This window comes from Geotrypetes seraphini, chromosome 14 (assembly GCF_902459505.1).
Source record: "Geotrypetes seraphini chromosome 14, aGeoSer1.1, whole genome shotgun sequence".
NCBI classification, from domain to species: Eukaryota; Metazoa; Chordata; class Amphibia; order Gymnophiona; family Dermophiidae; genus Geotrypetes; species Geotrypetes seraphini.
In genome coordinates, this window is record NC_047097.1 from 5854062 (window position 1) to 5877362 (window position 23301).

General features: G+C 42.1%; 1 protein-coding gene across 3 annotated transcripts in view; it reads right to left on the bottom strand.

The window, feature by feature from the left end:
* The window catches only part of LOC117347950, an 80323-nt gene that overhangs the window by 27140 nt on the left and 29882 nt on the right, over positions 1-23301 (bottom strand). For all 3 annotated transcript variants that reach the window (XM_033919468.1, XM_033919467.1, XM_033919469.1), the window contains 7 exons: positions 21786-22050; positions 20487-20719; positions 19011-19106; positions 15759-15878; positions 10895-11012; positions 2764-2916; positions 599-730 (listed from right to left, as the gene is read on the bottom strand). In XM_033919468.1, the coding sequence (XP_033775359.1) occupies positions 599-730; positions 2764-2916; positions 10895-11012; positions 15759-15878; positions 19011-19106; positions 20487-20719; positions 21786-22050 (1117 nt within the window). The remainder of the gene's footprint in view (positions 1-598; positions 731-2763; positions 2917-10894; positions 11013-15758; positions 15879-19010; positions 19107-20486; positions 20720-21785; positions 22051-23301) is intronic.

A 23301-nucleotide genomic window follows, 5' to 3' on the forward strand; every position in this document is an offset into this window, starting at 1 on the left:
TATCAAGGCGCGGTAGGGGTATAACCGCCTGCCGCGCTAGTCGCTAATGCCTTCATTAACCAGACGATAGTTTTTTTGCTTGCCGCAGGGGTTAACGCGTGATGAAATGTCCACGCTAACCCCGCTAGCGCAGCTTGATAAAAGGAGCCCTAAACCTTTGTTGACCACTTATTCTACAAAAAAAGGTCTTAAGCAGTTTACAACTAAGAAAGCAAAAATCGAAACGTCTTTGGGAATTAAACGACATCACAGGAAAAAAAAAAAAAGCAATATAGAAATTTAAACAGCCAAAAACTTTTGAAAAAGAAAAGTCATGTTTCCTTCGAAATAAAAGATAAATTCTATGAGTGATGGTAGGATAGTAGCCAATTTGACTGCTGTTATATTTTATACCAGTCAGATTGGAAAATTGTATAAGTAGCTATAGTTGATGAAGAGAAGAAAAGGAATACAAGTTGGGGGTGGGGCTAGTCCATTTTCCTAATGGCTAATGATCTGTGGATAGTTCAAGATGTTAACACAAGAAAATACTAGAGAGAGCCATGAGCTTATGGAGAAAGAACCAGAGAGACTGAATGGGTTTCCATCAATTCCTCACCTGCTGCGGCATTACTCAGCAGTTGGAGACTCTGAGCTATTTCTGTCCTACTGATTCCCTCAGGTGAGGCCAAAATCACTTCAGGTACAGCAGCAAATGAGCCATCCAAGAGCTCAGCCAGTGAATAAAGGCCTGCAGAAATGAAATCTCAGTTTATATGCATTTCAATACCCTTCGTGCACTACTCTCTCCTTGCTGTTTGTAACTCTATGATCAACTGGATATGTAACCACTTGTAATCTCTGTTTAACTAATGTGAACCGCCTAGAACTCTTCGGGGTATGGTGGTATACAAAAATAAAGTTATTATTATTATTATTGTTCTTGTTCTCATCATCGAGTATCATGCAACTGTTGTAAGAAATTAGCATTCGGTACAGTTATTTCTCATTTTTCAACTCAACAGGTCCTGTGCTCTCAGAATGACAGTCACTCCCCAACCAGGGGCAATCTGAGGGGGATCTGGGCCCCAGCCACACCCAGTAAAGCTCCTGGGCCTCGCCCCTGCATGCTGCAGCTCCTGGCCCTCCCAGACAATAAGGTTTCTCTCTTTCTTCCCTTACCTCTACCGCCCCCAGTCCATCATTTCACTCTCACCCCTCCCCAGATACATAACTTCTTTCTTTCTTCCCCGGCCCCCAGTCTATCTTAAACAGTGTCTTCCTGAAGCAATTCAGAGATGCTGCTGGCAGCCTGCCCGGAGCCTCTCTTCTGCCGCAAACCATCCCTGCGTAAACCAGATGTTGTGTCAGAGGGGTGCCAGTGGTTCACATCAGAAGAGAGGCACATTTGGTATGGATGTGACTGATACAGGGGAGAATAGTGTGGCAGGATGATGCCATGGAATCCTACAGATGTGATGGTTGTAGCTGGGAGATCAATGGAGGTGTCTATGTAACAATATTTGTATGTCATCAAGTGATAAGTACAGTATAACTGCTGCCTGATGTCTAATGATGAAAAACAGTCACAGTACTATTAGCTAATAAGAAATGCTGAATTTTAAAACATTAACAAACTGCAGAATTGTGTTTCTTTTATACATATTTACGCAAGGTTTATGGTTTATTGATTTATAATCTGCCGGGACTAAGGCAGAGAACATCATATACCTACATAATCATATTTAAACACAATAAAAATGCAAGTATTCAAACGCAGAGTGGTGTCATCAAAGGCTGCGAGAGCTGGTACTCAGACATGGTGTCCCTGAAACTAGCCCTGGTCGAACCATTTCATGAGGTTTACTGTTCTACAGAGTAACTTCAATTACCAAAACGCCGAACTGCTTGAAAAATCAGCTAAGTGCTTTTTTTCCAAGTTTATTACATCTTATACGGAGAAGGCTGTGATTGCTTTAGAGCTCCACACTGTAAAATTTCTACATATGTTTTCTCTAAATCAGTGGTTCCCAAACCTGTCCTGGGGGGACCCCCAGCCAGTCAGGTTTTCAAAATATCCCTAATGAATATGCATGAGAGAGATTTGCATACCTGTCACTTCCATTAGATGCAAATCTCTCTCATGCATATTCATTAGAGATATCTTGAAAACCTGACTGGCTGGGGGTCCCCCAGGACAGGTTTGGGAACCACTGCTCTAAATTGCTCCTTAAATAAGTCAAATAAGTTCATCTTTATTTAAAAATATAGAGAGTTTTCGTGCACTCTTCAATATTCACATTTAATTAATGCACACGTACGTACCCTATGATGGTGTGCGGCTTTAGGCGAGTTAATTGACTTGCTTATTTAGCCATTCATAGAAGCGTTGGAATGGCGACTCTTGCCGGTTCCTGATGCTTACTTTCCCACACCGAGGGTGCGTTTCACTTAATTTATCATATATTTGGCTTAAGGGGGCAATCTAGTGATTTATGTGGTTACTCTGGGCTGGCCTATTGGCGTAGCTGCTTTCATCAGTGACTGTGAAGCTAGAATAGGGCAGGGCTGAATTTCTAGCACAGACACGCAATCTCACCGAACAGCAGCGCAGCATTAATGCCGATAAAGCACCAAACAGAAAGCTCTAAAAATAGTTAATTCATTCCATAGCTTTGCTTCTTCATTGAATGACTGAAAAGCCCTTAAAATCTTATTGCTATGAGCACATTTGGATGACTGAGTTGTAAACACGTAATAAGGTTTTGTGAATTGATCATGTACCTTGATTCATAACACCATTCCTGATGGATCCTAAGAATGCTGTAATACCCTTGGAAATCTCTTGGAGCCCTTCAACAAGTGGCATCTTGGAAAAGCCTCCATGATGTTGGTTTGTGCCATTCTCAGGTGTAACACATGGACCTTCTGGAGCACCTGTTCGTTGTGACATAAAGATGATCCTTACATCAGTGTTCCTCTAGCCAGTTCTGGGGTGCAACACCCCCCCCCTCCGGCCAGTCTAGTTTTAAGAAGATCCACAATGAATATGCATGAGATAAATCTGCATTCACTGGCTCAATTGCATGCACATTTGCCTCATGCATATTTACTGTGGCTACTCTCCAGGACGGGCTTGAGAAATACTGCCTTACATTTCTCGCTTGTGCTTGGAAAAGGAATGGATTCTACAATGGATGGATGGATGGATTCTACAATGGATGGATGGATGGATGGATTCTACAGTGGATGGTTTCTACAATGATATCCTGTAAGCTTATCGCACATGCAGACTGATTAAAGGGACTTTATCAAGGTTGGTTTAACAGGAAAGACAGTTTTGAGGAAAAAATCTTAGGCCTGATAGTCAGCCTATGGCAATCGATGATTTTTAAAGGTCAAATCTGGGCACTGGCATTGAATACATGGGTCTTATCTGGCCACCAGAAGCCATCCAAGTGCCAGATGATATTTAGGCCGGTACTACTACTATTAATTATTTCTAGAGTGCTACCAGACATACGCAGCACCTAACAGAGTCACGAAGGAGACAGTCCCTTCTCGAATGAGCTCACAATCTAATCAATCAATACATTCAAAAAGAATGCCAGGGTAGGGGTTACAGTTAGCAGGGGATAGTTAAACTGCTGGCCAGGGTGATGAGCAGAGGGCAGTGGGGAGTAGGGTTATGAGTGAGCAATCTCAAAAAGGTAGATTTTCAGCCTACTTTTGAACAAGAGAAGGGGCGTGACGCATGGACTCAGGTAGTCTATTCTAGGCATATAGGGCAGCGAGATGAAAGGAACAAAGTCTGGGATTGGCAGTAGAGGAGAAGGGTATAGATAAAAGCATCTTATCTGAGGATGGAGTTCTAGGTGAGGTGTATAAGGAGAGACAAGAGAGGAGAGATACTGAGGGGCTACAGAATGAACACAATAAGCCGGTACCCAGATAACTACCAGGAGTTAGTCCTTTTTGCTGCCAAGTGCTTACCTGGTTAGTGGATTCAAAATCACTACTAACCAGGTAAACCCTTGTTTCGTTCAGACTCCAAACTGGACTGTCCTGGAGCTAACTGGATAGTGCCAAGGTGATCTCCAGCACTATTTGGTTATGTACTGCAAAAAATCTGGGGATTAACCAGTCAATACTATTTAACTGGACAGGAGCTTTATTTTCACTATTAAACCCTGGTTTAAATTTTTAAAAAACTTTTCAAATTTTTCTTGAAATATTGTTGACAGGTGAGGAGTAGAAGAGGTAGAGGAAAGGGGGAAGAATAGAAGGAGGAAAGAAGAAAGGATAACTATCCTTGGAGTGAGGAGAAATAGGGAAGGAGGGAGGCAGAAAAGGTGGGGGAAACATAAAGAAAAAGTCTAGAGGGACGGGAGAGTATCTAGATGGGGTACAAGAGGTAAGGAAAGATAGAGAAAACCTAGAGTATGTTAAGGAAATACAAGACACCATAAGTCCTACAATGGCATTTAGTAAACTTTAAAATACATAACTCATGAGTGCAATTTAAATTATTTGTTCTACGGTCTTCAGTTCCAGCCAACCACCAGCCAAACTATTTGAAGGCTATAGTTTGGATGGTGGTTGGCTGGAACTGAAGACCGTAGAACAAATAATTTACTAACTACAAAATTGCACTCATGAGTTATGTATTTTAAAGTTTACTAAATACCTTTGTGGGACCTATGGTGTATATCATACTGACAGCTTCATAAACAACATTGGGCTATTATAACATATGAAAGGAAATACAAGAAGCAGGGAAAGGCGGGGTAAGTACAGAGAAAGCCTAGAGGGAAATGGAAGTATCTAGAAGTACAAGAAGAAGGAGAACGTGGAGTTACTACCTAGAAGTAGAGGAAAAGGCACAGTAAAGGGGGAAAAGAAAATTTCTGTTTGTTATTATAAACTATGGGCTCCTTTTACGAAGGTGCACTAGCGGTTTTAGCGCGTGCTAACCCCATGCTGCACGGAAAATACTAACGCCAGCTCTATGGAGGCGTTAGCATCTAGTGTGCATGCTAAAACCGCTAGCGCACCTTCGTAAAAGGAGCCCTATGTGGCATGTATGAGAATATTTTGTAAAACAGTTGGGGAAGGGATGTCATATTTCACTTTGTTCTCCCTCTGACTCCAATTCTCTGAGTTCATCAGCCTTCTCCAAGTAGGAGGAGAAATACCAGTTCATGAAGTCTATAGTAAAGAAATGGGTTTTGATATATGTTTTTGTTTATTAAAATTTGGTATCTCGGAATTTACAGCAGATCAACGCAGCTTACAAAACAGAATAAAATTTGTTAAAACAAGAAAAGAAGTCTTTGATCCTCCAATGCTGTCATCTTAGTTTGTATTTTTTTCTTTAAATATATTTCTTTTCTTGGGTCTAAAATATTGTGGAATAAATAATCAAATATTTTTTCCTGAGATATGTCACCGAGAGAGTGGTTGATCCTTGGAACGAGCTCCCGGTGCAGGTGATCGAGGCAAACAGCGTGCAAGAATTTAAGAGCAAATGGGATGCCCATGTGGGATCCCTTAGAGGGTTAAGCCAAGGGAACCTGTCACCAGGAGTGGGATCCCTAGGATAGTAGACTTGGGGGTGGGTCAGTAGAGTGGGCAGACCTGATGGGCTATGGCCCTTATCTGCCGTCATCTTCTATGTTTCTATATTATTATTTAGGGTATACCATTATGAATCTGAATTCAAGAATTGTATGCTTGTCTTTAATTTGTAAACTTATAAAATAAAAAATAAAAAAACAAACAAGAAAATAACACCATTATAAATGGCCTAATCTAAATATTGAAGAGAGAAAAAAAAAATCTTTTTTGTTGTGGTTTCGTGAATAAAGTCCTCTCATGTCCACTGACATGATTGCTTTGGAAAAGTACAATTAAAATGGTTTTCATATTATATACAGGAAATTATTTTGTACGAGGACAATAGAGGGTTAGGTAATGTGACCATTAATTTTTTTCATCAAAACGGGACATCTATTAATTTTCAGTCCCACCCCCAATCCTGCCGTAGCCCTGCCCCCAATCCCATCCTAGCCTTGCACCCAATCCCGCCCCAAATTTCTTCCATTCATTTTTCATGTACACATAATATCTTATTAATCCATAATGGTAAACCATAAAATTTTAAAAAACCCACAAAGCACACTGTATGCAGAGAAAATGTTAGTTAGTTATATTTGGGGGGTTTTCAAAGATGTCAAGACAGATGACTTAAAATATGCAATGTCACCTCAGTAACTATAGAAAAATAGACAAATATAGTGCAAAATATAGACAGTAGATATAAATTCTCAAAACTGACACATTTTGATCACTAAATTGAAAATAAAATCATTTTTCCTACCTTTGTTGTCTGGTGATTTCATGAGTCTCTGGTTGCACTTCCTTCTGACTGTTCATCCAATATTTCTTTCTTTCTTATTTATCCAACATTTCTTTCATAATCCAGCCCCATCCCCTTTGGGTCCAGGTCTCTCTCTCTTTTCCCTCTGTTACCCTCCCCAGATCCAGTGTCAGTTCTTCTTTGTACCTTTGTTCCAGGTCTCCCTCCTCTGTTATGATCTTGCATCTCTCTGCTCTTCCTCAAGGTCTCTCCCCCTCTGTCTGCACCTCGCATAGTCCTGCATCTGCCTCCTGTCTTTCCCCTTTGGTCCAGGCCTTTCTTTCTCTAGTCTTTCTTCTACTTACAACCCCCCCTTTCTCTGTCTCTTTCTCTCCTTCCTTGCTTCCTCCTTCCTATGTTCCCCTCACTGCCCTCCAACCTTTATTCCACTCCCCTCCCCCGAAGCCAGCCAGCCAGCCTACCTCCCTGCCGCGCCAAAGCTAGCCTGCCTGTCTGCCTCTCTCCCTCCAGTGCCAAAGCCTGGCCTACCACCTATTCAAACCCACCCCCCAGACTGGCTCCTGCTGCTGCTTCCTGCCCACTGCTGCTGCAACTGAAGGAAAGGAAGGTCTAGGCACTGGCCCACAAGCCTTCTTCCCGACGTCAATTCTGACATAGGAGAGGAAGTTCCAGGCCAGCCTGCAGGCAGCGGGCGGGAAGCAGCAGTGGGCGGCAGCGGCGGCAAACTGGTGGGGGGGGGTTGGTTGAATTGGCAGTAGGCCAGGCTTCGGTGCTGGAGGGAGGCAGACAGGCAGGTTGGCTTTGGCGCGGCAGGGAGGGAGGGGAAGCGATCGCCTGTCCCATTGTCTCTATGCACAGCTTCGGGATGCTGTCTCTGAAATGGGACATTTTGGTGTCCCGAAGCTATGCATGGGGACAACAGGACAGGGGATCTAAAAACAGGGCAGTCCTGTTCACAACGGGACGTTAGGTCACATTAGGGTTAGGTGACTTGTCCAGAGTCACCAGGAGCTGCAGAGGGACTTGAAGCCATGTCTGCCTGTTCTCAGGGCACTAAGTTAGTCCTCTACTCCAACAGAGGAGTAACACCTTCAGTAGGGATAGCTTTAGGTAAACAGAGCCAACTCTAGCTGAAAGTGCTGTAGACTTTCTGTGTAGGTATTTTTTTCATTCTTGGAAAGGGTTGGTGAACTCGGTAGGATATGTTTGATTTTATTCCTTCATTCTGCATGCTATTGCCACACCATGGAGCCAGAAGGAGATTAACGTGCGATAAGTGATCCAATCATTCTGAGAGTTTGTACTCGACTGGATTCAGTTGTGTTCAAACTGATATCTTTAGTTTTATGATGAAAAGAAATGGACCTTTCTCTTCTGTGACTCTGCTTGAATGTTTTTCTTTCAATGTTTTTTTTTTACAGAAAGATGTGTATGTCGATTCAGAGCACTGTACCCATCATATCTCCTTTAAGCCACATTGAGAAGACGTGTTCCTAAGGGTGTATTTATAGATCAGTTCTTGGAGCATGTTTATTTACATTTATATAGCTCTTCTATTTAAAAATTGGAAGGTTACAATAAAACAAAGTATTATACACACATTACAATACTATAAAAACCCAACCCAACCTTCTTTTATATAACAATTCCTTATAATTACGATCCTTACCATACAGCTTGCTTAGTTGAAACCCGACCATCCCATTCTTTAGCCTATTCAGGCTCTGACTGATACTGTGCCAGCTCAATTAACTGAATATATTTATTTGTTTATAAAACCAGGTTTTTATAACTTGCTGTTAATGCAGTTAATCTTGGCACAACTTCAGATCTTCCAGTAGGAAGTTCCACTATGCCAAAGCAATAACAGAAAAACCCCTTTTCCTTTCTCATATCTACCAGAACCCAAAATTTCTCTAACCACTTTCCTGCAGAATGAAGTTGGCATGTTGGCACATAGCCCTCTACTTTATCTTGTAAGTAAATAGGTTCAACCTGTTTCATGGACCATCTATAAAGGGTGCCAAGATGCAGCATGCTGCGTGCCACTTCTATAATGGCATCTGGGTGTTAGTTGACGTTAATATGCCAACATTTGGAAATGCTCACTTACTAGAGAATAACCAACAATGGCAGTATATGTTAAATGCTTTCTTTATCCAGCCAATAGTTTTTATGTTGTCCAAGCTAATAAATTCTGGATAAATTAAGTTTTTATAATCCTCTTGAATCTCAAGGAAGCCTCAGCCCCACCACTCCTCCGCTGTATTATCTCATAACTGCGGGAAGCATTATGTGCCTCATCATTGGCCGTCCATGTTATTAAGTTCAAAGTGTTTTTTACGTGGTTTTAATGTTGTTCAATAAATAAGGAATAAATATCCACTATATAAATGCATAAATGTAAAATGCTTAGTACTTAGCTTAGCTTAGCTTCATGTTCAGCCAAACCTGGGAGTCTGACCCGACATGTTTCGCTCCAAGAGAGCTGTATCAAGGGTCTCCCGAGGTTGCCGCTGTCATCCGACTCAATTTCCAATGTATGAGAAAGACATACATTCTCATACATTGGAAATTGAGTCGGATGACAGCGGCAACCTCGGGAGACCCTTGATACAGCTCTCTTGGAGCGAAAAATCAAAAATTAGAATGGAATGTTTTCTTTTGATTTTTCTGTCAGTTTTTGATATTTTTCTTTTCAGGATCGCACGCGGGGTCCGATAGACAGTTTCATTTTTCCTCTTATGTATGAAAAGTTATGAGAGGATTATTGTTTTCTGCTTAAAGAATATTTTTCTCAGACCGCGCTACCCTCCTCCTTTGTCAGCAGCTTAGTCGGCTGTTTTACTGCACAGGCACTTTCCGGGGTGTGACGTCACTCCCCGGGAGTTCTTAACCCGGTACAGTCATGGTGCAGCCATCTTTTTGATCAGATGAGACGTTACGGCGTCCTGCTTAAAGGTATGTCATAGTGGCTTCTGAAGATTGTCTTGAAGTCTTGCTTTATGTCCAGTATTCTGATGTATTTTTCTTTTCTGGCTTTAGTTTTGATCGGACTTTTGATCCACCCTGAGGCAGCAAGTTAGTGAAACGCTGGCCATCGTCGGTGTACCGATCAATGAGATAAGTAGAAAGTTTTTTTCTTCTATCAAGCATAGACAGCCCTGCTTACAGTTTTTTCATTTGGGAGTACAACGGAGGTTTTTGCCAGTGAGGTTATCACCCGACCACCTTTATCCACCATTGTGGTGGTGGGAGGGCCTTTATCTGAGGCTTTTCCTCCAGTTCAATCTGAACTTTCTCCTTGGAACTGAAGCAGCACTGCCTACATTCTTTATATGACATTACCATATCTTTATTCTTGGGAAAGTGTGTTTCGCCATATTATTGATTTTTCACAGATCCGAGTATCTTGTGCTATTCTCTATCACTTACGCCATGTCAATAGCAGCTGTAAGTGGATGCAAGTAAATGGAGATATTTAGCATGTAACTTACAGTATTTTGTAAATTATGTGCATAAATGCTGAACCCATCCATGCCAAGTGTATGCTTCATCCATGCCATGTCCATGCTCCTTCCATGTGTATACCCTTTGCATTTACACATTTGAGTTGTGCGTTAAAATTATAGAATACTGCTTAGCTTCTGACCAGCAGGCTTGTGCATAACTACTTATAATCTATAAAATTACGTGCGCACTCAGTAAATAAATGTAGGTTGCAGGTTATAGAATCAACTGTTCCAACATAATTCTTCAAAAACCCCTTGGACACTGGACCATAATCTGCCAAATCCCTTTTCAGCAATGGTTGTAGTTCAGTCTTGTTCAGAGAATCCAGAATGTGCCCTCATTCAATTAAGCATTTATGATTTTGTCCCTGATTTATCTATTAACAGATCTCTTAACCCTTTAAACTTACTTGCTCCACTTCATCACTGACGCTGAAACCGTGGATTGAAGACAAAGTTTTATTTTATTTTTCTTTCCAGCTTATGATTTATCTTTAATCTTATCTATTGTTTTGCCTTTTGTCTTTGTTTTGTTCTATTTTTCCAGAATTCTACTGTTCAACGGCTCCCCCTTCTGCTTCTATTCCTTTCTCTCCTCTCTTCTACCTTCCAAAGTATTTAGATCAATGCTGTCTTGTTAAAATGTTTATTTTATTTTTATTTTTCCTCTAACTCTACTTTTCACTTCTCTATTACCCTCCAGGTACTTTAGTTAGATTGTGAGCCTTCGGGACAGTAAGGGAATTTTTCAAGTACCTTTCCTATTTCTAATCTTAATGTATATTTTCTGTAAACCGCTTAGAACCTAACGGATGGAGCGGTATAGAAGAAATAAATTACATTACATTACATTACATTAATCAACCATAGTACATAGGGTGAAACTTAACCAATGCTTCTTCTACCACCTTCCCATCTCTCATTGAAAATTGCTCTCAAATAACTAATCCCTGTTCCTGAAGTCCACCTCATCTCCTGGATAATTCCTCACTGAAGGAACATCAGCAGCTTGTCTTGAACATACCTGTCTTGGGATGGGGTCTGTCCTCCAACTGGGATATTGAAATGTGGATGCCTTCATTAGTGCTGGGGATTGGTATAATTTCTGAAGAATCTCTCACTTCACATTCAGCAGTAGAGGGCTTAGAAATAAAAGCATGAGAAAGGTGAATGAATGTTAATTTTACAGTCCTGTGAGTGTGGAATCCATGATCTTGAGCATTGTCTAAAATCTTTCAGACGATTCTCCTTTAAAGTAGCTGTGCTAGAACTTCTTGGAATGTTACACGTAATTGCTTTGTGATGTCACTGAAATAAACGATATAGGGTTTTTATTTACACCACTTGTTGAGCAAAACCAGCATAGGTGAAAGAAGACATGAGAGTGCACAATAACCAACCCCTCCATCTCTCTCTCTCCCCCCTCCTTTAAGCCAACAGGTGGTGGTAAATTGGTTTTGACAGATAGATAGTGTGACCCAGTCCCTAAATTTGGGTCAGGTCCTTAGTGAAGGAATCAGTGTGGTCCATATTTTTGTGCTACTCGATGTGCTATTCAGCAGGGGAAATATTTGTCTATGTAGAGTGATGTATTAAAAGGAAAGGGTATTGTGAGTTGGGTTTTCCCACTGGGAGGTGACCAACGGTTGAATGATAGGTCTCCTATCCTTTGAGTGTCATAGTAACATTTTAGATGATGGCAGATAAAGACCCAAATGGTCCATCTAGTCTGCCCAACCTGATTCAATCTAAAAATTTGTTGGTTTATTTCTTCTTCTTAGCTATTTCTGGGCAAGAATCCAAAGCTCTGCCCAGTACTGCTCTTAGGTTCCAACTACTGAAGTCTTCGTCAAAGCTCACTCCAGTCCATCTTCACCCTCCCAGCCATTAAAGTCCTCCCCAGCACATCCTCCCCCAAACGGCCATATACAGACACAGACCGTGCAAGTCTGCCCAGTACTGGCCTTAGTTCTTCAATATTTACTATTATTTTCTGATTCTAGATCCTCTGTGTTCAACCGGGACTTCTGCATACAGGAAAAAATGTGCTTGGGGTTTTATCTCCTTTCTTCCCAGAAAAGAATGCAGAAGAGAACTGACAAAAGTAGTTTACCAGGTTGCAAGGCACAAGTCTATGAGGTGCCTTCCAAAAGTAATGTACCTTGGAATCTAACAAAGGCGAAATCTTGGAAGTAAGTGGGAAAACCTTGCAATGGAGTCATGCTTAGTTTTGGGATGACTTACCAGCCAAGAGCCCCTGGTTTCAGGGAACCTGTACTTGAGAGGGAAGTGAGGGTACAGGATTCTTCCAAGATCCCCAAAAGATTAAAAGTCTGGAGAAGATAATGATAGGAATTCAAGAACCTGATTGGAGGCCAAGGAAAAGTAAGAAGTATGATCCACTGGGTACAAAGTCCTGAGTGCAGAAAAGGAGGAGGAGAAACCGACTGAGTTCCTAGTTTTGTACTATCCTGCTTGTGTGCTCATTTGCTGTGAAGGTAACAGCGTGATTCTTTATTGACTCACCCAGTAAATATTTTTTTTGTTTGTTCATACACAGTTAAGAGTAGACAATAGCTTCTTTCAGGGCAGTGATTCCTCTTCGGTTTGTTCTACATGTACCATGACAGTAATGAACCTCGCTCCTAAGCCAAGGTATGTGAATTATGATCCTACTCTTTCAAATTGACTACTAATACTCACCATAGTACTAGTACTTGATTTACACCAAAGAGTTTCCTTCTAGAATTCATAAGATACAGTATACAGGGCCGGATTCTGCATACAGTGCCTACATAGGCAGCCACCTAAAAAATCGCCACTGATCACGTGCCAGTTACACCCAGGTACCATTTGCAGAATTGCGGCTCTAGTTAAACAAAAGCACCAGTAATGTAGGCCAGGGTTTTGAAGGCCCACATTCCCGGTGCCTATATTTGACATGACTAGCATCTACAGAGGTTGGCCACTGGATTGACTACTGTTGGATTGGCCACTGTTGGCTTGATGGACCTTTGGTCTGCCCCAACATAGCAACTCTTATGTTCTTATATTAGCCCCACTCCGTGGGTGACAGTAGAGATAAAAGTAGGAAATTAGGCTTAAAAATGCAGACGTCCAAAAAAACAGCATAAATCAGCACATGGGCATTTTAATACCCCCAAAAAACCAAGTGCTGATTTTTTAAACTAATTTTTTAGATGTCTTGCAGAGCATTCACCCTCCAGGATGTCTAAATGTTAAAGGGGGCATGCAAGAGGCATGTTTTGGGTGGGATTTGAGTGGGCTTAGTGCTTGGACTTCTTGCTGGGATAATCAAATCTTTTACAAGATGTTCAGGGCATCATTTAGATGTTCAGTTAGACCTGCTTTAAAAGTGAATAGGGGTCAAAAAGGTACCCAAACTGACCAAATGACCACTGGAGAGATGAAAGTATGGCCTCTCCACATTTCCCCAGTGGTCACTGACCTCCTCCAACCCCCTAAGTACCTGGCATGATTCCAAAGCATAAAATAGATCTTATCCTGCTTATCCTAGGAACACGCAGTAGATTTCCCTCAGTCATCTTGATAATGGCTTATGGGCTTTTGTTTTAAGAAATTTATCCAACCCTGCCAAACTAACTGCTTTCACCACATTCTCCAGCAACAAATTCCAGAGTTTAATTACACATTGGGTAAATAAATATTTTTTACAATACTTAGAAATATGAGCAGAAAATTAGCAGTAGAGGGTGGATTTTTATGCCAATCACTGGAAGAGGGAGCCTTGAAAGATCATTTAATTTTTCTATTTGGCCCCTTTATGACTGCTGAGGCTTTCCTCACCCTCTGTTTTCTGCCTCTGCTGTTTATAAACGTGCTCTGCAATTAAAGGAACCAATTAAGTATTTTGAATTATTGAAACTTTGAGTAATGAGAGGGTTTTTAAAAAGTTCTCTATAGGGGGGAGGTTGGGGGGAGGGTTCTGGTGTGTGTGTGTGTGTAGGAGGGTTGGTTTCTGTGGGTCTTCATGAAGGGCTGGCATGAAAGACCTGATTGTTTCTGCTATTCCTCTTGTTAGTGGTTGTGACTTATATTTATTTATCTGAAAAATTTAATAAAAATGATTTAAAAAAAAAAAAAAGTTCTCTATAGTAGGTAAGCTCTATTTGAATTTTTATGCATGTAGTTTGATTTAATCTACTACCCCCTATTTCTGCATTTTTATTCCCTATCTCTAAGACCATATCTGTTTATAGCAACTGAAATTCCAGGGGAGCACCTTTTCGATAAAAGCATCTGGACACTCTGATTCTATTATAGAACCCACATTGACATGCCTAAATGTAGGTGTGACAGTTTACCCCAGGTCAATGGCAGGTGTAAATAGGCATGTCTAAGTGTGCCAGGCAACAAGGTAACTTAAAGTATTCTCTCAGTTGGATGTGTAAGTTAGAGACATGCTCTGCTACTTGGAAACAAAATCCAGAGAAGAAACTTCACGACGAGAGAGTCAGGACTTTCCCCCCCCCAAAAAAGGAGAATGTTAGGAGTAAAGTATAGTATAGCTCCTTGTGACCCTGGGCAAGTCACTTAACACGCCACTGTATGTGTCGCTTTTCTGTACACATAACATCACACATCCAGTTACAGAATCGCCTTTATAGATTGTAGGTAGACAAGTTAATGAGTCTCGAATTTTTGGGAAAAGTACTTGGATCGCTCTTTGGAAGAAGTGTGCCTTTGTGGAGGTAACTGTGTGCTTGCTGACAGAAGACAGTGGAAGACAGAGACTAGGGCCTTGGAAAGTAGAGGGCAACTGAAATCTGGGTTCTTGATTTGGACTGAAACAGAATCACTGGCGAAATTTGCCATTCAGTTTTGGATGAAAACAAAACTCAAACCAAACATGATGCTCCCCCTGACAAAAGGTGGGTGCTCCTGGGCTGCCCCCACCCCAGCATAGAGCAGGTCCTCTCAGGAAGCGCCCCCCCCCCCCCCGCGGGTCTTCCTAGGCGCCCACCCCCCGAAGAGGGCAGATTCTCCCAGGCCGGTCAGCCACCTGCTCCCTGACCTCAATTCCTCTGCCCTGCCACCACCAAAGATTGCTCCTACCCATGCAAATTCCAGTCACAAAATGGCTGCCAGGATTTCCCATGGGAGTCTTGCAAGGCTGCTCCAGAAGATCCCAGGAGCAATTTCAGTTGAGAACATAAGAATAGCATTACGGGATCAGACCAATGGTCCATCAAGCCCAATAGCCTGTTCTTACGGTGGCCAATCCAGATCCCTAGTACCAGAGGGGGCAAGATTGAATGTGAATAGCTCTTGCCTAGAAGATGCCATTAGACGACCAGGGCATATATAGGTAGGCCTAGAAAGGGCCTTTGGGAGGTCGGAGGCCAGAGGGATTGTTGTTGGGGGTTGGCTGGCTCCTGATGGAGGAGTGGCATCCAGCCTCAGCAGACTTGCTTTGGCATTTGTGGGGGTGGGAATGGGGTGGGGGCAGTGGCAGTGGCAGGGGCAGGGGCAGGCAGTAAGTGGTAGTAGTGGGGAGAGTTTTGGTTGAAACTAAAGCTTGACCGAACCCGGATTTGGTTTTATTGCCGAAAGTGAAACCGAAATTCAGCTGCCCTTTATTGGAAAGGTTCTTCTTCCTCCCCCGCCTTCAGGACCCCATCCACGGATATAAGGAGAGGTTTGGTTTCTCTCTCTACCCCCTTCAAACTGTCAGACCATAAAGTTGTCTTCTCTGCAATACCTACCTTATTTCTCTTAGCTCAGTTTGCTCTTCAGTATCTAGTTCATGAAAAATGTACTTTAGTTATACAGCATGGAAGAAACAGGTTAAGAAATGTAAGAGCTGTGCAAGAGGAAGTCATAGCCACAAATGGATGTAGGAATACCATTTCCTTGTGCATATAGTACAACTTTTGGAGTTCCTCCAGGGCAAAGGCAGCCTTCCTTTCAGCCACAGCCTGCGCTCTCATCAGGTTCTGGATCTGCTGCAACAGCTCCTGCTTCTCCTGTCACAGAAGCAAACAGAGAGCAGTAAATCAGTGGATGCACAGCTTGGGGGGAATTCTCTAAAGGTTATTGCAGCTTTGAATAGCAATTATTTTTATGTACTAGCCTGGCCTCCGCCTGCTTTCCAGATTCAAAAAGGATAAATAAAGCCCACAGCAAATATACACATATATAGTATTTTGAGAGGAATTTTTCCTCAAAGGATTAGTCAAGAGCCACACAAGTAATACATAAGAGAAGGCATTTCATGCTGAAACCGCATTAATGGGTTTTCATTCCCTGAAATTACAAGCGTATTCTTATAATGCAGGTGCCTTAAATTCATTCACTCTAGCTGGACAATTCTATAAATTGGCACCTCACATTAGGCCAGTGTTTCCCAAGTCGATCCTGGAGTACCCTCTTGCCAGTTGGGTTTTAGGATATCTACAATGAATATGCATAAACTTGATTTACATACAATGGAGGAAGCATGCAAAAGAATCTCAAGAATAGTCATTGTGGACATCCTGAAAACCAGACTAGCAAGGGATACTCCAGGATCAAAGAAACATAGAAACAGAGTATGACGGCAGTAAAGGGCTAGCGGCCCAACAAGTCGGCCCACTCAAGAACCCTCCCTCCCTTGAGAAACCATCTTTTAAGCATAACTCTGTAGCAACCCCACCTGCCTGTCCCATCGACTCTTCAAGTTGAGCACGCTACTGGCCTCGACCACCTGTCATGGAAGACCATTTCATCAATCAATCACCCTTTTGGTGAAGAAGTATTTCCTGGTGTCACTATGAAATCTTCCCCCCTTAAGTTTTAGCGGATGCCCTATTGTCACTGTGGGACCCTTAAGAAAAAAGATTTCTTCCTCTACTTCAGTGCAGCCCGTGATGTATTTGAATGTTTCTATCATGTTTCTCCTTTCTCTGCACTCCTCGAGAGAATATAAGTTCAATCTAATCAGACGTTCTTCATATGGGATATCTTTAAGTCCTGAGACCGTTCTAGTGGCCATTCTCTGGATCGACTCCATTCTCTTCACATCCTTTTGATAATGTGGCCTCCAAAACTGGACACAGTACTCGAGGTGAGGTCTCACCATGGATCTGTATAACAGCAGTATGACTTCAGGCTTTCGGCTGATAAAGCTCCTTCTGATGCAACCCAGCATTTGTCTAACCTTTGCTGAAATTTTCTCCACCTGATTGGCAGCCTTCATATCTTCCCGGATGAGTACTTCCAAGTCCCTTTCTGCAGTAGTTCTTGTTAAGTTTTCACCATTCAAGGTGTATGTTCTGCATGGATTTCCGCTTCCAAGATGCATTACTTTACATTTTTTGGCATTAAAGTTCAGTTGCCAAGTACTGGACCATTGTTCCAGTAAAAGTAGGTCCTGCTCCATAGTGTTGGGCCTGGTTGCGCTGTCAGGTTCTGTTGACCTGCCCACAATGTTGCATAGTTTAGCATCATCGGCAAATAATTGTAATTTTGCCTTGAAGTCCCTGAGTCAGATCCCTTACAAAGATATTAAATAGCATTGGGCCCAAGACCGAGCCCTGTGACACTCCACTGGTCACTTTCGACATTTTTGAGGGAATACCATTTACCATTACCCTTGAAGTCTTCTGCTAAGCCAGTCTTTTACCCATGCTGTCAGTGTTTCTCCTAGTCCTAATGAGTTCATCTTGTTCAATAACCTGCGGTATGGGAGACTGCCAAAAGCCTTACTGAAGTCTAAATAAATGATGTCCAGGGACTCCCCCCCATCCAGTTTTTTTGTTACCCAGTCAAAGAAGCTTATCAGATTGGATTGACAAGACTTTCCCTTCGTAAAGCCATGCTGGTGGGGATCCCTTAATCTTTCATCATCCAGAATTGTGTCCAATCTGTTTTTAATCAACGTTTCCATGAGTTTACTCACTATTGATGTGAGACTCACCGGTCTATAATTTTTGGCCTCTAACCTGCATCCCTTTTTGTGGAGCGGGATAACGTTGGCAGTTTTCAGTTCAGGGGTACTCTTCCCTTGCTTAGGGAAAGATTGAAGAGCTCTGCTAACGGTTCTGCCAGGACATCTTTCAATTCTCGAAGTACTCTAGGGTGTAGACTATCTGGGCCCATAGCTTTGTTTACTTTTAGTTTTGATAGCTTGTGGTAGACGTCGCACTCAGTAAATTCCATGTCCCGGAATGGGTCCTCCGAGTTCCCCTTTATCTGTAGCTGGGGACCGTATCCTGGCGCTTCGCAGGTGAAGACTGAGTAGAAGTAGTTATTGAGTAGTTCTGCTTTGTCTGTGTCTGAGTCTGTAAAGTTGCCGTCAGGTTTCTTTAGGCGCCCAATACCGCTTGTGTTCTTCTTCCTGTCGCTAACATATTTGAGAAAGGATTTCTCCCTTTCTTTACCTGCCTAGCTATGTTTTCTTCCATCTAGAGTTTGGCCTCTCTGACTTGTTTTTTAACTTCTCTAGATTTTGCCAGATAAGTTTCTTTAGCTGCCGGTTGTTGTGATTGTTTGTAGGTAACGAAAGCTTTCTTCTTGTGCTTTACTAGTTCTGAGATCTCCGCGGAGAACCACTGAGGTCTATTGGGAAGCACTGGTATAGATACCCCAATGCCATGTGCTTTGTGCCAATTCTATAATGGCATCTTGGCGTCAACGACAGACATGAGGGAAGCCACTGCTTGCCCTGAGATCTTTGAGTTTCTGCCAGGTACTTGTGACCTAGATTGGCCAATGCTGGAAACAGGTTACTAGTCTAGATGGACCATTGGTCTGACCCAGTAAGGCTATATTTTTATTCTTACAGTATGTAATGTACAGTATGTAATGTACACACACATAAACAGGCATGTAAATACACATGCATACAAAGATATGTGCATATACACACACATAGATATTACACTCAGAAAAAGATGTGCTTGCTTTAGCCCCCATCACCCTAACATGACACAACTGACCATGTCTTTTCACAGCTAGCCCTCAAATTTTAGCAGAAATATACAAACAGTCATTCCCAGGAATATGGTTAAGCTGGGGGATTGGTAATGGCTTTGTGAACATGGGGCTGATTCTGGCTTTTGAAGGATCTCTCTTGCATTACTTGCTGAGGCTTTGGACTCTGAAGTAGTAACACCTACCAGTTCCCCCTGAGCCTCCAGCTCCCTGATATGCTTTTTCAGCCGAGCGATGCTCTCGTGGCTTTCCTCTTTGACTGCAGCTAATTCTGCCAGTAGCTGCAACAAAACATATTCTGTTAGTGAGGTCAAGACTTTTAAGTTCTGCCTTAGCCTGTTTGTTCCTTATTGATTGTATATATTGAAACAGAACCATCAGTGAACCGGGTGGCTGTTCTTTATGTGAGAAGTATGCCAATATTTGCATAAGTACCTGCTGTACAAAACCATGATCAGAAAAGGAGGAAGAAACTGTCATAAATTATATTCTGTCCTACTAACACTTTGAACATATTATACCATAGGTTACTTATAACTTCTGCCGAACAGTGGAAGTAAAATGATGGTGGATGGTGAGCCATATCCATAGCTGCTTTGACCAAGGGACCTTTCTTTTTCTCTTCTCATAGCTCTCATTCTTCTCTTTTCTGGACTGCCCAGTGTCAAAATATGAGCATAGAGTGTAGGTCTTTCCATTCGTACACACTAAAACAGTTGCCACCTTTGGCTGGGCGCATTGATGGGATACTCAGTGCTTTGAGAGCTTGGGGTATGCCCATACTGGATTTCATTTTCTCCTGTTAGAGCTATAGACTGTCTCTTTCTATCTGGTTTTCTCACAAGCTCGGGGCTCTTTGAGGCTGGTCTGAGGAATCAATGGAGAAGTCAGAACTGCATATCTTTGCAAGAAACAGTGAAAATGGCAGCAAATAAAGACCATATGCCAGTTAATAAGCTTGGTAATCATTTCCTCTCCCTCAGAGATCCACTGTGCATGTCCTGCACTTTCTTGAATTCATATACATAACATAAAATTCAAAACATATTCAAAACATAAAAGAACAAGAGGGCATTCGGAAAAATTGGAAGGGGATAGATTCAAAACAAATGCTAGGAAGTTTTTCTTTACTCAGCGGGTGGTGGATACCTGGAATGCGCTTCCAGAGGACTTAATAGGGCAGAGTACGGTACTGGGGTTTAAGAAAGGATTGGACAATTTCCTGTTGGAAAAGGGGATAGAGGGGTATAGATAGAGGATTACTGCACAGGTCCTGGACCTGTTGGGCCGCCGCGTGAGCGGACTGCTGGGCACGATGGACCTCGGGTCTGACCCGGCAGAGGCATTGCTTATGTTCTTATGTTCTTATAAATCTGGGAGCAGCCGAGCTAGTGTTGACGTTATATTTATTCCTTCCAGATCCTGAGATGACTTGTTCTGAAGGTGGGGTTTAGTGGCCAGAGTCCAAACTTATCTCTCCAAGAAACCCCAAGTGTGTGCACTGCCAATAACCAAGCCTGCCAGTAGCTCCTTTGGATTGTCTCCATTATTCACATGGAAAATCACTTCAGTGACAAGAGTAGGTAAATCAAACAAGTGAAACATTTTATTTGAAGAAAGTGAAAAATGTAGAATCATCTGCCTGGGGGGATGCTACTTACTAGAGAGTCTGCTTTTTGGCATGTGTCTTGGATGCTCCGTTCTGTTGTCTCTTTGACACAGGAGGACTTACTATCCTGCTCTGTGGCAGTCACAGTATCTGAAACATGGAGATCAGCTTCCTGTTCCACGTCTGCTGGAGTTGTCCTTTCTGTGATCAGGGGCTCACCCTCTTGTGGAGTAAGAGCAGCGCCCCCTTTATGCTCCTGAGACAAGTCGGCACTTCCAAAACTACCTGCAGAGGAGGAAAATGGAGAACAAAGGAGACAACTTGATAGTCTTCACCGTGAAATCAGCAGGAGCACATTTTTACACTGCAATATGTACGCTTTAAACCACTGGAAACATGAGTTGCAGTATGTTGATCTCCACACCATCCAGGGACACAGTCACATCATCCCTCTCATCCCATCATGCACCCTATGTGACCCTCCAGCTATCTGGAACCCATGCATAGTGCTTCCTGCTGCTTCCTCCTCTGCATGATGGTGGTGGGGGGTGGGGGAGACAGCTGTTGGCACACACAGCTAGTTCTCTTTGCACTTTTCATAAAGATTATGTAAAATGGTGTGGTAGCCATGTTAGTCCACTTTTAATGGTAGTATATAGAAATAAAACAAAACATAAAGGAAATACTGTAAAGTAATATCCTTTTTATTGAACTTAATGCATTTTTATTAGCTTTCAAAGGTACCCTTTCTTCTTCAGATCAAAAATAATCAAATATATAGGGGTCCTTTTATTAAGGAATGCTAACCAATTTAATGCTCACTAAATGCTAAGACGCCCATTGAATATAATATATGCCTTAGCATTTAGCGCACCTTAATAAAAGAACCCCTAATATATAAGTGAAATATAAAAGCATTGCAATGGCAAAGGAAGAAGGTGGGGGTGGGTAATTTGAGAAAACAGGATGAGCTGGTTGGGTGAGAGACGGGGAAATATGGATAGGTGATAAGGTGACAAAGCAGTATAATTTTATGGTTTGTAATGTGATAGAAAACCCAGATCTTTGTTAAGTCCTGTCTGGTAGCTGCCAAAACATGTTATCTTTTAGCCAGTCCACAACAGGACACTGGTATGTATCCCAGAACTTTTTAATATCCTCATGGACTTAGAACAACCCTGGTATGTTTAATGCAATGCTCCTTTTAATTACCGTATCTTGAAAGGCCTATCTTATCTAGAAAAGTGCTAGAATAAATCAAATGATGTACTTGCAAGTCAGCTTGAAAACCAGAGCCCTTTTCAAGAGCTTCATAGCCTGCTGCAGTTAGTCTCGTACAGAAGTTAGGTACCTTCACAGCTTGGTGGCATTTCCATCTCCTCGTTGGCTTCTTCTTGGCCACTGTCATGTTGGATCTGTAGCTGAAGTGAAGGAGAAGGTGTGCTACCCAATGAAAGATCGCTTAACCTGATCAGTTGAAGTTCCTCCAAGCTGCTATCTTGTTCAGACAGAAGCACCATCATCTCCGACGAGTCTTGATCAGATGGAGGGGTATAGGACAGGGGAGTAACGGGCCTGGAAGTAGGAAAATTAGGGGAGCAAAGCCTAGTGGGGGACTAAGGTAGCGGATAGCAGATTGAGAAATGCAGAACAAGTCAAAGGATAGTAATAGAAGGTACGTTTAGGAGAAGACATAAGTTCAGCATTAGATAAGGAATCAAACAATAAGCAGCTGTTGAGCAAAAGTAACTTTACATTTTATTCAGTTTGCAACTAATGCAGATAAAGGGGGTAGGTAGAAATGAGAGCTTGAAAAAATCAGGTCTGAATAAAGCATGAAAATATCAGTGTAGCATCTGTACCATATAAAATGTGGAAACCGATTGTCTACCAGGTGTTACTGAATATCTATGGCACATGAAAAGCAGGGATCAGTCTATCTTTAGGCCAGGAGGCAACACAAAATTCATGTCCCTCAGTTAATGAAATAATAATGAGAAGGAAATGAAGCATTCTAGGAGAATCCTCCAGAGGCAAAAACACACGCCAATATGAACAGTGAAAGTCAAGTGCTAGGAAACCACACAATCCAAGCAAAACAGTCTATCTAAGCACACAGATGGACAGATACATAACCAACCTGAATAACTGAGGTTATCCCCCGTGGACCCATTTTCAAAAGATTTAGGCCTCTATTTACTAACATTTATGAGTGCAATAACAGTATTATCATATGTCACTTGTCACAAACCCATTACTAAGCATTAGTAAATAGAAGCCTTAGCTAAAATCAGATGAAACTTCTGCCCTCTATCTCTTTCCTAAACCTGAGTTAATAAAATCACTATTTGCCAGATTTGCCAGATAATTGTAACCAGATAAAAAAGGGACAGGATGTATCTACAGTGAACTTTTTTTTTTTAAATTTAACTGGGTAGTCTGATATTTAGTACTACATGGAGAGAGTGCAGAGATGAGCAACGAAGCTAATAAATGGTATGGAGAACTTGGAATATGAGGAACAACTTAAGAAACTGGGACTGTTCTCCCTTGAGAAGAGGAGACTGCGAGGGGATATGATTGAGACTTTCAAAATACTGAAAGGAATCGACAAAATAGAGCAGGAAAAAAAATTATTTATATTGTCCAACGTGACACGGGACAAGAGGATATGGACTGAAGCTAAGGGGGGACAAGTCCAGGACAAATGTCAGGAAGTTCTGCTTCACGCAGCGAGTGGTGGACACCTGGAATGCTCTCCCGGAGGAGGTTATTACAGAATCCACCGTTCTAGGATTTAAAAGCAAATTAGATGCACACACATCTCCTTACGAGGGGAATAGAGGGATATGGGTGACTAAAACTAC